At 28.8% G+C, this 15,791-nt stretch overlaps 4 protein-coding genes across 4 annotated transcripts; 2 read left to right on the top strand and 2 right to left on the bottom strand.

Moving 5' to 3' along the window:
• Positions 1–347: 347 nt before the first annotated feature.
• On the top strand, positions 348–6,937 carry LOC132951431 (lysosomal acid phosphatase-like). The gene is made up of 7 exons (XM_061023238.1): positions 348–1,216; positions 1,639–1,731; positions 2,822–3,064; positions 3,628–3,807; positions 3,887–4,016; positions 5,581–5,786; positions 6,668–6,937. The coding sequence occupies exons 1-7, from the start codon at positions 1,049–1,051 to the stop codon at positions 6,818–6,820; spliced, it is 1,173 nt and encodes a 390-aa protein (XP_060879221.1). The 5' UTR covers positions 348–1,048; the 3' UTR covers positions 6,821–6,937.
• A 128-nt stretch (positions 6,938–7,065) lies between these two features.
• Positions 7,066–7,947, top strand: LOC132951435 (transmembrane protein 80-like). Its single transcript, XM_061023242.1, has one exon. The coding sequence runs from the start codon at positions 7,496–7,498 to the stop codon at positions 7,916–7,918; it is 423 nt and encodes a 140-aa protein (XP_060879225.1). The 5' UTR covers positions 7,066–7,495; the 3' UTR covers positions 7,919–7,947.
• LOC132951430 (adenosine 3'-phospho 5'-phosphosulfate transporter 1) lies at positions 7,921–11,047 on the bottom strand. The gene is made up of 8 exons (XM_061023237.1): positions 10,446–11,047; positions 9,819–10,000; positions 9,526–9,722; positions 9,215–9,439; positions 9,003–9,153; positions 8,700–8,911; positions 8,509–8,634; positions 7,921–8,178 (listed from the first exon to the last, which is right to left on the bottom strand). Exons 1-8 carry the CDS (start codon positions 10,472–10,474, stop codon positions 8,017–8,019), a joined length of 1,284 nt encoding a protein of 427 aa, XP_060879220.1. The 5' UTR covers positions 10,475–11,047; the 3' UTR covers positions 7,921–8,016.
• Positions 11,048–11,866: 819 nt separating this feature from the next.
• LOC132951433 (YEATS domain-containing protein 4) lies at positions 11,867–15,038 on the bottom strand. Its single transcript, XM_061023241.1, has 5 exons — positions 14,943–15,038; positions 14,676–14,793; positions 14,332–14,613; positions 12,739–12,919; positions 11,867–12,670 (listed from the first exon to the last, which is right to left on the bottom strand). The coding sequence occupies exons 2-5, from the start codon at positions 14,703–14,705 to the stop codon at positions 12,498–12,500; spliced, it is 666 nt and encodes a 221-aa protein (XP_060879224.1). The 5' UTR covers positions 14,706–14,793; positions 14,943–15,038; the 3' UTR covers positions 11,867–12,497.
• Between the last annotated feature and the right edge of the window lie 753 nt (positions 15,039–15,791).

Genomic DNA, 15,791 nt, shown 5'->3' with positions numbered 1-15,791 from the left:
TTTGGCGGAGGTTTCAAGTAGTAAATTGTATCTAGTTTATACTTGGAGCCTTGAGGGGTCAAAAGTAGAAACTTCCAGTACTTTTTGAAATAATAGGGAAAAACAAAAAATTGTTTCATGTTCCACTCACAATCAATTTTCAATCCTACTCAATGACGAGGTAAGCTTTAATAGCAGAGTAGGGGTGGTTACTTACATGCCGCTTTTTATTTTAAATCGGGCGAGATAATAATAGGTTATAAATTATAATCAGTGATGTGTAACATAGGGTCCAAGTGTTACTCAAGCAACACCTTAAATATGGGTGGGTGGGTATTGATAGAAGAAAAAAGGGAAATTTTATAGGTATGTATAACAGAACTATGAGGGGTAGGTCACCTAAAATTATTTAAAAAACACCAATTTCTTTTTATGATACACGCTACTGATTATAATAATACCTATAGTTGTAATAATATGCATTTTTCTGGAAGTTAATACCCCTTTTCTACAATATTGGGGTTGATTTTATAATAATTTATTTAAAATAAAATATTTTTGTTAATATAATCTAACAATATCAGTTTCTGTTTTAATTTTGCTTCCATTAAAAACGTGAACTCGGTGAAAATCTAAGATGAAGTTAACGTATAAACAGTAGGTACTTTTAATCATTAACAAAAATTGCTTGTCTAGTCACAGTTAGTTACCTATATTATGTTATCTGTATTTAGATTTTAGATACAGTAGATAACCTCCATCACCTGCGCCGAGTTACAAAAAGAAAAACTTACTCGGATCCAATTTACTAGACTCTATAATATAGTCCATATAGTACCTAATACAACATATCTATTGTGTAATAAATTTATCTTTTTAAATTGTGAAAATGTATGTCCTATTTTCTTCTAAGATTTGAACAAACACACAACGGTTTCCACTTATCTTAATAACGCGTAATTGATAATTGGTTTAAGTGCCGGTTTTTGTAAAAATAAAAACAATAGCCAGTTCTATACGCGAATCGGCAACGAACGTCGTATGTTACAACTTTTCGTACGTTCACGGGATGGCATTCGATCTCAAAAAGGTTGCCTTGGTCGTTGGTGTATCTTTAACTGTCATTATTGTCGTCTGCAGTGTCCAGTACGTGTTCACTGTACGATGGAAACAACAAAGTAACAACGTCGTTGAACCAGGACGATTTTCAGACCCTTCACTCAAATTCGTCACCGTAGTATGTATTTATATTTTATAGCAAAATGGTCGAAATGGTACTTCAAAAGCAAAAATATTTCAAAACTTAGTCTAAAAAATGTCAATAATGTACCTACTTCACCTAACTATTTAAAATAATCCTATACAAATTATATTTAGTTCAATATAAACGAATCAAGATAGGTACAGTGAAACTTCCATTTTAAGAAGTCACATGGACCATAAAAAATAATACTTTATAATCGTATTATAAAGAATTTCGTTAAACTTGGAATCGAATAAATTTGGTTCTAATTTAGTTTGGTTCTCAAAAGTATTTCGTTAAACAGAAAATGTTCAAGTTTGTTACATTGAAGTTTCACTGTATTAAGAATTAAACTTACTGCAGTTTGAAAAAAAAAACTATCTAAAATGTAATGCTTCTCAAATAAATGTTTAAAGCTGTTCCGCCACGGAAACAGAGCGTCCGAATTCAAATGCAACACCGACCCACACAAGAATACTTTTCCCGAAGGCAAACTGGAGTTAACTAAAGTACGTATAAATTAATCTTTGCAATATTATAAAAATGTTTACGAGCATTAATAGAAACTAAAATACATTTTTTTTATCATAATACGTCAACAACAATTTACGATTCAGATTCTGAACGAATTGAGAAATAGTTAAAATTTTTTTTTACATTTTTGTTATGATCCTACAAATAATCTTAGCATGCTGAATAGCTACAATAAAGTATTCGGGGGACGGAGTGGCCGAGTGGACTAAGGCGTCGGTTTTGACGCACACCGGCGCTGGTTCCAACCTCGGTTCACGGGCGGAATTTTTCTTTGGGCAAGTCACGGTGTCCGGAGAGAAGTGCCGCCATCCCCCACCCGGGCATGGCAGATACCCACGGGCCACAGGTGCCCACTAAAAAATCTGCCAAAACTACACACACGTGTTACACTTACAGTTGCCTCCCATACACACAAAAAACAAACAGCTAATGGCCATAGTTTCCGGACTTCATGATCAATAAAAAAATAAATAAATAAATAAAGTATTCATTTTTTATAACAGTATAGATTTTAATAATTTAAATCGATTGAAATGAATGATTGTAATTTATTAGATAAATTTATATATTTTATGCTTTGGTAAATATTTAAAACTATTGGTAAAGCTCTGTGGACTCAAACTCAACTGTCCATAAAATAATCAAAATGTATTTCATTAAAATTGGGTACAATATGCCATAAAGGTTATTTTTTTTATTTGTATTTTTTTTCCAATGTTTCCATTGTTTTGAATTAATGAAAGAATCAAAAAAGCACCAATCTATTAAAAGTAACAATACTAAATTAATTAATTTTCAATCGATAAATAAGGTAACAAAAATATTTTGAAACGCCTTTTCTACTAGAAACAATTTTAAAAAAAATGAAAAGCCAATACATTAGGTAGTTACTAGTTACCTACCTAGTAACTACCTAATTCTTTTCGAACACAATCAAAAGAGAATCCAAATTACCTTAACTCTTAAGTACCTCTTGTACCTATCAATACGATATACGAATTACTAAAGTATAGATTATAAAGCTATGTGTTAGGTATTATTTTCTAAACCAGTGTTAATCAACAGAAAGGAAAGCAAAATATGTACAAAAAAGGACAAATATTTCGACGCTTATACAATGGTTTCTTAAGTGATTTATATTTGGATAGTGAGATTTTAGTCAAAACTACCAACACAAGTCGGACGTTCATGTCAGCAGCAATGGTTTTAGCTGGAATGTATCCGCCAAAAGGCTATCAAAAATGGTCGGACTCAGAAACTGTGTGGCAACCTATTCCTATTTACGGCGATTCGCCAGATCACGGAACGGTATGTATCTTCTATAAATACTATTTGAATATATTTTACACTTTAAAAATAATAGATAAAACGACAATAGGGGCGTAGGTGTACCTAAAAATGAGATGATATGTATAAACTTATATTTTTGATGAACTATGAACATAGGTATTTTTTTAGAAATAGTATGTACTTATACTGTGTTAATTATACTTGTAAAATGAAGTATTGGCATTATAAAACCTAAAGACTAATTTACCAATTATCATCTTTGGGACTTGTCTTATTGAATCCATGCTCTTAAAGGGATGTCAGGCGTCGGCAATTTGTTTATTTTCTCTCTTGCCCACGTGCAACAAATTTTTGGTTCAGCGTCTTTGTTGACCCGCTCAATATTCCCTTAACTCCAAGGGTGCAACTTGCATGTTGAAGTACATTTTATAATAAAAATAATATTTGAATATAAAAATGACAGATTAATAATACGCAAAAGTTTATGAATAAATCAAACTTGTAAACGAAGCCTTGTTCGTATAATAATAATCCTCTCATTTCAGTAAACTATAATGATTCATTCATACCATTTTCTGCAGTTATTTAATGAGAGGGGAAAATGTCCGGTTTTTGATTCTATGGTCATCAAGTTACATAATCAATCAGACAACCTTACCGACAAAAATATAACAGCATTAATGTCGTATTTGTCTGAAAAATGCGGACAACCGATTACTCATAAGAATATAATGAAACTATATGACCTATTGTTATGTCGGGTATGTATAACATACATTTAAATATTAAATAAGTACATATAGACTAATTGTATATTGTATTATTATATTATTCCTAAAGATAGCTGATGGTTTACCACAACTGGAATGGATTGAGCCTTACCACATTGAAACAATAAAATCAATTGTTATAAATGAACAAAGTTCAAAAATGTTTTTTGAAAATTATGGATTTCAGAAAATTGTTATAGGTAAGCAAAATGTTTTATTGCAACAATCTAATATATTTATAAATATACATCCTGATATAGGAATGAAGTTAAGTACAAAGTACCTACTTATACCTACTAAATGATAAAGATTAAAATTTTATTTATCTAAATAGTGATGAATTAATAAAAATGTATAGGTACAATGTACACATCTTAAAATACACTTAAGTCTTATGACTAATGTCTTCTTACTTATATTAAGTCTTAAGGCAGTTAAAATTAGTATATACTAAAAATTAAATTGTTGTGTTCTGCAGAGTAAAGTTGTTATCATCCATTTAATACTTTAGTATAGCACTGTAGCAGTGGCGGTTTTGGAGGTGATGCAAGTGAGGCAGCGCCTCACCTAAAATGTTGAAGTAAATAATACTCAAAAAGTATATTTCTTGGCTCGCTTATAGCACATATTTCAATAATAATTTTTAACGGATTTATGATTTTATTTGAGAGAAATTCTTCTTAACGAGGTTTAAGAATATGAATTATCATTTATTATAATTATTATATTGTATATAATTTCGTGTTTATTACAAAAAATAGCGATAAACCGATAAGAAATGCACGAAATAATTATTACGAAAACAAACGCTGGTATTTCAGCCGGGGGCAATGTTCGGATGACGTCAAAATATAAGCACCGTCAAACATCACCTCTGATTTTGTACTTCAGTATACCTTGTGTACATAAATTACACACATACAGTGGCGTGGACATGATTTCTGAAAGGGGTGGATCAAAAAAAGAAAACGACATAGCTAAATGGGAGGGGAAAATTGAAAAATCCCCAACCTTCTCAAAACTTTTTACGCAGATAGAAAAATATTTAACAATAAGGAACTATTAATATAATTTGAATTGATTCAAAATTCACATCAAAGTATCAAATATAATATGGAAGATTATCACTTCAAAGCCAATGGGGGAGGGGATCTAACCCCCACGTAACCTTTTATATACGCTACTGCACACACAAGCGTATATGTACGAGAATGCACGCGAGTACGCGACTGTTAAATAAGTAGAATTGCGCATGCGCAATGATCATCGTGAGGCTCGATTTTCATCGCCTGACGCCTAATATGTATACTTAAAATAGATGCGGTACGGTGGTATATGGTCAGCAGCCTCAGCCGTACCATTGATTTTATAATATACTATAATATATTATAAAATCAATGGCCGTACACCTATGCTACAAGTTTGTTTTATTTTATACAGTTATTACTTCTAAATGTTCGTTTATAATAATTATGTTTGTATTAACTAATACCCTATCCCCACTTCCCCACCACAAATTTATCTTGAAAGGGTAGATAATTTTTGTATATATGTAATTAATAAAGAAAAATAATACATTTAAAAGAATGTAACTACCGTAATCTGCAGTTCCTTAAGATTTCTTAAAAAGTATAATTTGGAAATTGGAATCTTTCCAATATACTAATATAGGTACCTAATTTTTTAAACAATACACGTAGGTATTGGCATAACGAATTTTTAGGTTCGAAATAATAATTTGTAAATTTGTTTATTATGTTGAAGGGCCTCTGCTAAATGAAATTGGTTTGATCATGGAATCGCGTTCAAATAATTATAATAGAACAAGAAAAATGCATCTTTATTCAGGACACGATATTAGTGTAGAAATGACGATGAGCTTTCTAGGCAATACTATTAAATTGCCCGATTTTGGTGCTTCGTTGCATTTCCATTTGCATTACGACGAAATAAATGAACACACTATCAAAGTATGATACCTATTATAAATTATAATTTACCTATGTCGTACTAGACTACATTAGTAATTAATAGCAAAATTTAATAATTACAGCCAGTGGCGTATTTAGGGGGGGGGGGGCACAATTGCCCTGAGTACCATTTTTTTGGGGAGCTTTTTTTCGAAAACAGATTTACAATGATTTAGGCAGTTAAGTAAATCAATGTCAACAAAACGTTAAATTAATATCTTAATATAAACAAAGCTATCCTGTGCAATCAATCTCTATATCTGATAATATGCGCGCGTATTATTGGTTTGTCATAGAATACTTTCACAAATCACAAGACACAAGTTTTTGACGAAATTGATTTTGATTGTTTATGGTGCAACTAAAAAAAAAAAAATCTTAGATACGTGATATTTTTTAAGTTATAAATTATAAATTATTATCATTGGATGGTTTAGTCGTTTTCTATAAAAATGTACCTATATTGATTTTAACCATGATTTGAATGCAATAAGGCCACATTTCATTATGCGGCCCGATGAATTTTTCAAGAAATATTAATTTTTAATATGTTCAGTTTTAAAAATAGATAAAAAAATGAATTAATACATTTTACAATTTGTTTCGATTATTTCATTTTTCGTTGCTACTGAAAGTATTTACGATACCTGCATGATACTATTACCGTATTATATCACATGACTCATGTGTTGTAAGTTTTTTTTATGGTTGAGAAAAATTGCCACTATAAAAAAAACCGGTGGAGAAATGGGCATTAAAAAAAATGTGTACCCAGGGCAGCAAAATCCTAAATACGCCACTGATTACAGCGTACCAAACTGCAACTGAATGTGTAGGTATAACTGTATAAGTACTTACCAAAAAATTAAACTCTATTACAGATGTTCTTTTACGACCGTTGGGACAACGAAGAAGGAAAAGAAGTCTTAATACCTATTTGCGGTAACCCATGTAAATTTAAGGACTTTAAAAATCTTTTGGAAAAGAATTTCTCCGAAGAATGGGCAGAAGAGTGTCAAAAATTAGAAAGCTAATCATATTTATTTTTTTTTGTTCTCCGTATCTATTTTATAAGATTCGTTATAAATAATCTTTAATTATTTTAGATATTTTATTCTAAATAAAAACGATAATTTAAATATTTTACACAATTTTACCTGGTTTATATTACCCATGACTAAAGGTTTACCTACTATATTTAAAATTAAAATATATAATAAATTACTAAATTATTTTATTTGAAAAAATGTTAAAAATCACGTAATTTTAAAAATGGATTATCAAACGCCCTGTATTATATACCTACGCAACGAGAGTTCAGGGGTACTCAAAATTCGATGCGCAACAATAAATATAGATAAACCATAACGATAACGAACGAAAGAAACCTATCGTTTTGATTATTAATATACGTGATGCGAATACCTTAAACACTTAATTCGAAAATACACGAAAACGTGTATTATATTTAGGGTTTAGAAACGAAAAAATGTATATGAAGTTAAAAAATAATTCCCTTGTTTCGAATTGTAACATTTTGAGATACAACCCAGGCAACATTGTAGTTTATTGATTACCAGGGTCAGTCCATGTGGACGAAAATAGCCAGATAGCAATACAGTATTCGAGCGTAATAAGTTAGTAACTGTGCAGACTGCGTGTCACAGCAAACGTTTCTTGTTCATGTAAAAATAATTTTGTAATGCAAAATGGAAGCACCTCTGATGTTCGAAGTGTTAATGTACCTTAATTCCTATTACTTTGGAATGTTTTCCATGTTTGAGTTCTCACTTATATGTGCCAAATCAATAGACGATGCTCAAAAAAAGTCAGTTTCTCTAAATGAACTCGGGACTAATATGACAGTATTTGTGTTTCTTTGTCTCATTGAAGTGTTCCGCACGTTTTTATCACGCCGGGAAAATGCGGCCGACAAGGCAATATGTGTCGTCCTGTCACTCATTCTAACTGTGCCATCAGCCATAGGAGTACTGTATTTTTTGTTGTGGCAACAAAGAACTTTCCGGCTGGAAAATATTCTAGGATGCATACAACTTATGCTTCAAGCAACTCAAGTGTTCTTTGGCATTGTATCATTACTGACATTCAAAAGCAGTGATTCAACAACATGAAATTGTAATTTAAAAACAATAATTATTTGTTACTTTTTATTTGTACATAAACACAAGATATTTTTTATAAAAAATCATCAACTAGTTATTACCTTCATTTATACTTTAAATGTTGTATGATTAGGAACTTTTTTTGATTTAATACGGAAATGACAATAGCAACGTACAAAAACTGAAATGAAAACAAAAACGATTCCGAGTGCAGCCATTATACCAATAGGGTGATGGTATCTTATGCAGGAAATTACTATTGATAGACCCTGAAAAATAATACAAAATATTTTTATATTTGTATTTTAGTTCATTTATAGCATACAAATAGTTGGTAAAATTACCAAAACTAAATATAAAATATAGTCATTACAAGTACAAATATGTGAATGATATTTAGGAAATTAAATATATGTATATAAATTTAATACAGTTTACAACAGCTATAGTCTATTTTTAATTTTAAGTTTAATTAAATTTTGTATTATTATACCTAAACAAACAAATTATGTTAAAATTAAAAAAAACTTGAATAATATTTTATAAAATTAGGTTTGGTAAAATATACTTAAATATTATTAAATTATTGTTCCTTTTACTTGTCTTATGGTCATTATTATAGTCAACACGATTGGTCCAAATTTAGAAATAGTTTTATATATGAATAGTTGCCCACATGCAGAGCTTACAGACAAAACTATACAATCAGTTAAAAATGCTGGATACTAAAATAGAAAATGTGTTACTTTTTTTGTGCATACAATAATTAAAATCAATGTCAATAAAACACCTCTTTAATAAATTCATATGTTTTTTTGAATGAGCCCACTTGATACAGTGGTATAGTTGTAAGGAGTGATGATAATAATGAATTAGCAAACACCATTTGCATAGAAGTAACTTGGTATTGTGTGAACATTTTCCCTTGCCACGTTGATGTGAAGCTGTCTGTTGCTAAGTATCCTACAAGCAAGATAACTCCGGCTGCACAAGTTGTGATATCTAAAGAAAAAAAAATATAGATTACAAATCCAAAATGTTTATATGAATAAGGTAATCCCAATTAAAAATCAAAAACGACTACAGTATTTACCTGAATGTTTGTTTTCTGTAAAAAATTGAAAAATAGCCATACCAATCCAAATTCCTATTGCTGTGACATACTCGTAGTATTGGTACTTTTTACCAGACATTAATTTTCCCATTAACATAACTGGGATAATTTTACAAGTTTTTGCTAATACCTTGATAATATTTAGAATATAAAATGGTATAGTAAACATCCTTAAGATAAGTTCTGCATACCTGTGTAGGAAAACTGACATATTTGAGTGACTCATATTGACACCAAGAACTTATAATGTTGGACACAGTACAATAGCTGTATTTATATAAAGGTGGTGATTTCTTGGATCGTATGCCCTCGTTCATAAATAAAAATACACCAGATAAAACTGTAGATAAACCTCTATTCAAAAACACCAACATTTGAGAATCACGGAACTTTGATGCTTCAGTTATACCATAGGACTAATCAAAAAAACAAATCATTATTGAAGAAGAAAATTTAATCAATGATGATTACCTTAAATTATTATTAATAATGCTTCAATTACCTCAGACATCATTTTTTCTTGAATAACACCCCAAATTAAATAAGATACTTGTAAGCCTCCAAAACAGTATACAAAGGTTATTACATCTTTTCTAAAATTAGCTGGTCCATTGTAACTGGGCGATAAAGGTTGTTCTGGTTCTAAGTCATGCTTATCTCCAAACAATGTTTTTAACAATTTACTTGTTAAGTGATTATCTGTTTTGCATTAAAATAGTAATTACAATTTTAACTTAAATTCTTTAAATAATTTGAGCATGAAATTAATTTAAACAATCAACTTTAATACTTTACCTCCCAAATCTTGTTTTTTTGAAAATTTGTAAAGCCAATATCCAGGGATTAATATTAAGCAATATCCAAGACTATTGTTAATAAAAGTACTTAAAGATGATATATTTTGATTAAAATTTGATAATGCTGGTAATACATTTTGTAAAACAATTATTGTAATAATAGATACCAAAATGGAAAACCTAAAAATAATATATAATTTATAAAATTAATATTTAGGTCGTAAATATAATAGTTAACTTTAAACATTAAAACATACCACAAAGTAACTTATTTTATTCAAATATTTATCACTTACAAATTAATAATTACAAGAAAGTAAGCTTTTAAACAAATATCATAAAACTGTATTGATATACAAATTATGAAAAATTAAAATAAATAATTAAGTTTAAGTAATATTTTAATTTTGTTAACTATAAAATATTTTACATACATAATTTTTACAATATATAACATAGATTAAAACAAAATTTAATTTTTCAGTCTTAAACAAAAAAAAAAAAATTAATAAATGCAAAAAAATTAGTACCTTTTATCTAGGTAAATACTTGGTTTTCAGTACAGTACATGCTTAGTTGGGCTAATTAATATAAATTCATAACTATTTTTTCATCAAATACATACCATAATTTTATACATGAAAGAAATGCCATTGCAGATGTGATATTTTTATTGGGGAAAACGAAAAGATGGACTTATTGGTGAACAATCAATTTTCTTCATACAATAATTAACAATTTTAACTGTCAACATTATTGTATTTTTAAACATTTTAAATTGTGTGTATAAAAAGTATTGCAAAAAGTTTTATAATAATTAATTAGGTAGGTATCAAATCAAGTTTTAATTTAAGTAAAGTTAAAGTACATTTTTTAAAATCGACGAGGATGAGACATTCTTTAATTTGAATATTTAATCGATGCTATTATTATATATTAACTAATTAATTATTAACTATATTACAATTTATAATATTAAAGTTAAGTAGTAAGGTGACACTGAATAGTGAATGTTATCTTAGTCCGTGACTATGGTGTCCGTGCCATAATGTATTGATAAGGACAATCAATGCGTAATCACGGCGGCATTGATAATAATTAATGTTTACTCACAGATATATACTATAATTGAAAGGCAGTGATGAGTGGTACGGGGTTACCCCGCAAAATCATAGACCTTATACTTAGTAAAGTGCGCAAAATGTTTGTCCACTACTCCGCTTGTCAAAACTTTAAATACTTATAACTCATAAACTACTCGTCCTAAATTTGATTTTAAGTATCAAAATAATTTTAAAAAATATTCTGCTTTGGAATATGAAATTAAAACTCTATGTTGTCATTCAAAAAAGTAAAAAACTTAAAAATATATAAGGATAAAAAATATTTAATAATATGATTTTTTAATAAAGACGTTGTTTTTTTAACAACTCGAAACTATTTAAAAAACTTACGTACTTTTTGAAATTATGAGTGTTTCATGATAAAAGAGTCACCTTGTATAGTTATATAAATATATAAAACATTTTACACTAATTGGGAAATTGTTTTGATAGCTACAAATAAACCTTCCATTATTGTAATTATATATTAAATCTCAATTCGTATATTTATAAAGATTTCTCTTAATGTGGAAAAACTACTTTAATTATCGTTGTTATTAATTTAATAATAATTTGCTTTATACTAACAAAAATCACTTGCTTCTTAATTTAAATAGTGTATCTTTATGAGTGTCATTATCAAGTTAATAACTGAATAACTTATAAATATAACAAAGACGCATCATTTCAAAACTAACTCCGAACATTATCAGGTTGAGCTTTTGATCTTCCAATTTATATTCATGGACCAACTGTGGTAGAAAATTATATACATTGTATTTTTAGAATAGGTATTTGTAGTTATTTGTATAATGTTAATATGCTATGCAATACATTTATTTTCATAACCTTATTGTTTTAACAAAATATAATACTATTCACAAAATTTTATTTTACATGCATAATATATGAATTTTTTTATTAATAAATACAAACTTAAATATATTATTTAGTATTTTGAATTTTATTTTATACATAGTGTATACCGTATACCTATTACAATACATAAATCTAATATTTACAATGAGCATATTGTGTGCAATATTATAATATGTGATATGACTTGACAGTTGACATACATAAAAGGAAACGGTCAGTAAATGTTGATACTATATAATTTGTTTGGTCTATATTATCATTTCTTAACCTGGACGTTCTTCAGAAAAAATTAAACATGAATGGAACAACTAATAGGACACAGGGGGTATCATATAATATATTATTATATTGTTTTAAATTAAAAGTCGGATAAGATTTTATTTTTATTTTTCGTTTATTGTACTTGTAAGGAAGACATGAGGTCTAAACGCTTTTGTAAGATTGTGTAGTTGACAAGCTACTTTAACCGGTTTGATTTAAATCTGGGTTACATGTTAAGAAAAATATGCCTCACTGTATGTAAAATATATTATTTCATAAAGAAGTCATGAGTTATGTTTATAGTTTATACTGTTGGATATTTAAATTTAAAAATGAACACAGATTAAAATATAATAACTAGAATAAATATGTATCTAATATTTGTGTATTTGATAAAGGATGTCAATTGTCGCTATGGTTCTATTTATTTTTATTTATCGCAAAGTTGATGAACTGCATTGTGATTGCAATGCACAAATTTCATCTTTAAATTTATTTATGGTTTCTCTTAATTTTTTTAGACGTTCTTTGTACATAACTGTATGTTCTTGTACTCTTTTTCTAGATTTTATCATTTTTTCAACTGTGGTCTTCTTTATGCGTTCATCTAAAAAAAATTGTTATGTATAAAAAATTAAGGTACAAAATTAAATTAAGGATAACAAAAGTACATACAATGTAGATTTTTTTCATCAATTGAAGGATTTTTACTCAATGTATCATTTAGTATAAATTTCATGAAAGTTGATGGATCTTGAAAAATAATTTCCTCATAAAATTCTGAAAAAACTGGTTTTTCACTTAGTTCAGAGTCTTGTCCATTGCTGTACAACTTAAGTACATGATAAAGTGTAACCTATAAATTATACAAGTAAATAATTTAAGTTTTTAAATGAAAGATTTCAATTAAAAAAAAAAAACTAATTTTAAAACCATATACCATTGTAAAATATAAGTAAAAAGCAAACATTTGGAACTCGCGTCATATGTTATCTACCGAACCTGTTTGTTAGTGCTATTTGTTATCAACAATCTTTCACCCCTTAATATGTATGTGTCTGTCATCTAAATATTTCTTCATCAAAGAAGTTCATTACATGTCTTCAAAGAATTGTTCGAAAAGGTTCTTGGAGACATTGCGTGAGCTGTAAGCACTACCGTCCACCACTCTTCCATCAATTGCCGTTGCAATAAGTTGGTTGCACCACGTGTTTTATGTCGTAGGTATTTTACTTTGACATGTCTCCATGAAGATTCTATTTTTTGAGTATTGGCCCCTGTTTTCAGATCAATGAAATGTAGCTGGAGATTCACAGGTTCATGCATACTCTGTGGTCACTTAAGTTCCTCCATTCGTCCAAGTTTTGAACCCAGCTTTTACTTTACATTTAATAATGGAAAGTAACCAGGGCCATGGAGAAAAGTCAAAGACCCCAGGGACAAACTAATCCAGGCCATATTAAAAATAAGACCTGGTGGACATAGCCGGACTACGGGCCCTTTCGTAGGGCTTGGAAGTAACGGAGGAGGTCTAACAGTACAGTCCTAACACCCATGGACCCTGTACTCGTGATCCATAATTTTATATGACACTCAACACTGAAGTCGAATGTGTAAAGTGTAGGCTGTGGAGTGTATTATGTATGTTTATAATTGTATGTCAATTATACCGGCAATGTCAGTCTTTATACAACGTAGATATCAGTATATCACCCAAAACGTAGATAACATACGACACGAGTCCCAAATATTTTAATAGAAATCACTATAAAAAACATAAATTATTAAATAATAGTTATGTGTAAGTTTAATTTAACAAGAGCATCTTATATAAAAAACTTTTTAAATAATTATATTTTTCATTTAATTCAAAAATATATTAATTCAACTATTCAAGTATTCAATTCTGATACTAAATATAATTATTGTCATTTAAAAATCAAAAATAGACATTGATTTAGTGTAAAATATAAAGGTAAACAATCCAATAACATAAAAAATGATGAATCAAAACTCTCTAAATTAAAATTTGAACTTTTTTAAATAAAGAATGTTCATTATTAGAATAAAATCTGTATAAAATATGCTATTATCCATAAACTCAACTACATACTAGAAACTTTTAAATATATACATAATTTTTGCTAAATAGGTAAGATAATGAAAGAGTTTTGATAATTAATCTCCAAGTAAAAAAGTAATGTAGGTAGTCAAGTTATGGTGAATACCATATTAAATACATTTTTTTAAATCATGAATTTTTATTACTGGTCTTTCACTTGTATCTTGAAAAAATATCTTGATTACTAATTCAAATTCGCCCCAGCCTGTTTCAGAGACCTCAAATGGAGGTTTCTGCACCACTCGAGTTGGACTTTCATAGCTGTCATGCAATTTGAAATGAACTTTTTTGACCCAGGTGCCAATGTCTTCATTTACATAAGGCCTTACATATACACACCATTTGTGAGTATGACCATCTTCATGTCGTTTTTGACCAAAATATTTAGCAGTATTTCCATATATAATTGGTTTAACAATAGAAGTTCCCTAGAAACAGACAACAAATTATGTTTGAAGTATTTTACACAAAAAAACATAAGTAATCTTACCTTTACTCTAGTCAAATCATTATTCGCCATTTTTAAAGTTTAAGCAGAATGATTCACAATATTGAATGAAAAATCATTATTCTTTATTAACATGGGTATGAGACACGTAAGTCTACAACTAAAACATTCCGTATAATATTAATTATAAACGGTTTAAAATGTAAAAAATTAACTTTATATTATTTGAAATATTTGAATACAATTTTATCTTATCAGTAGACCGTATAAATAAACAACGATTTGTTTATAAAGCTGTTACCTCCTAACCTTGTTATTGGTATACCTTGGTCACGAATTAATGGTTCTATGGTATTGGTCACGGACTCGAGATATATTTCACGGTGAGCAGCAGCAGGCTGTGAAGGCGCCTTTAGTCCGTGGTATTGGTTAACAAATAATATGATATGAGCATTTTTAAATTTTTGGAGAATGGTATGAAGTTAGTAACATTTTTGGAAAGAACTACTGATCACGATTTAACACGATTTAAGATGGTAAATCGTGGGCTGTTCTTACAAATTACAATGTCCGGTTTAAAGGCCAAACTTAACAATGGCGTTTGTAAGAACGGCTCTTAAATATTTTAGACAAGTTTTAATATCGAATATGTATTATTGAATAATAATACAATTATCGATTACACCGCAGCAGCTGCTGTATAAACTATGAATTAAAATATTCGTATATTAATTCGAGGTACCTACCTATACAGTATACATTATAGTTTACTATACTATATACAACTAGTCTGTCGTACACCGTACCTAGTTTAATTCATGACTAAATAGATCTATTTAGTCATGGTTTTATTACTCTGTCTCCTTGATCGTGATATTATCTAACTTATTATCTGCTTTTTTAGAAATACCTCCCTACTATAAAATACCAAAATACTAAAATAATTCTATTATTGAGCTCATAATAATATATTAGTATAATATTATATATTATATTATAATATTATATGTTATACCATATTGGCGTATTCTAAATGCTAAATAGTTACAACTAAAGTTAGTAGGTTAGCAGTGGTGTAGCCCTTTGGGTGTTTACCCCCCCCCCCCTCCCCCACCAATTATATTTCACCCCACCTATTAAATGTATTATTTATATACG

The sequence above is a fragment of the Metopolophium dirhodum genome, chromosome 8 (assembly GCF_019925205.1).
Source record: "Metopolophium dirhodum isolate CAU chromosome 8, ASM1992520v1, whole genome shotgun sequence".
Classification (NCBI taxonomy): domain Eukaryota; kingdom Metazoa; phylum Arthropoda; class Insecta; order Hemiptera; family Aphididae; genus Metopolophium; species Metopolophium dirhodum.
Note: the sequence above shows the minus strand (reverse complement) of the source record. Positions and strands in the feature narration are given on the sequence as shown.

Bases quoted from the DNA above. Each gene is read 5' to 3' on its own strand.
- LOC132951431 (XM_061023238.1), top strand. From the start codon at position 1,049: ATGGCATTCGATCTCAAAAAGGTTGCCTTGGTCGTTGGTGTATCTTTA. The intron at 3,065-3,627 runs GTATGTATCTTC...CATTTTCTGCAG, and splicing joins ATTCGCCAGATCACGGAACG to TTATTTAATGAGAGGGGAAA. The intron at 5,787-6,667 runs GTATGATACCTA...ACTCTATTACAG, and splicing joins TAAATGAACACACTATCAAA to ATGTTCTTTTACGACCGTTG.
- LOC132951435 (XM_061023242.1), top strand. From the start codon at position 7,496: ATGGAAGCACCTCTGATGTTCGAAGTGTTAATGTACCTTAATTCCTAT.
- LOC132951430 (XM_061023237.1), bottom strand. From the start codon at position 10,474: ATGGCATTTCTTTCATGTATAAAATTATG. The intron at 9,440-9,525 runs GTAATTGAAGCA...TTTTTTGATTAG, and splicing joins AAGAAAAAATGATGTCTGAG to TCCTATGGTATAACTGAAGC. The intron at 9,154-9,214 runs GTATGCAGAACT...AATATTATCAAG, and splicing joins ATGTCAGTTTTCCTACACAG to GTATTAGCAAAAACTTGTAA.
- LOC132951433 (XM_061023241.1), bottom strand. From the start codon at position 14,705: ATGGCGAATAATGATTTGACTAGAGTAAAG. The intron at 12,920-14,331 runs GTAATAAAAATT...TATAATTTATAG, and splicing joins AAGATACAAGTGAAAGACCA to GTTACACTTTATCATGTACT. The intron at 12,671-12,738 runs GTATGTACTTTT...AATTTTTTTTAG, and splicing joins TGATGAAAAAAATCTACATT to ATGAACGCATAAAGAAGACC.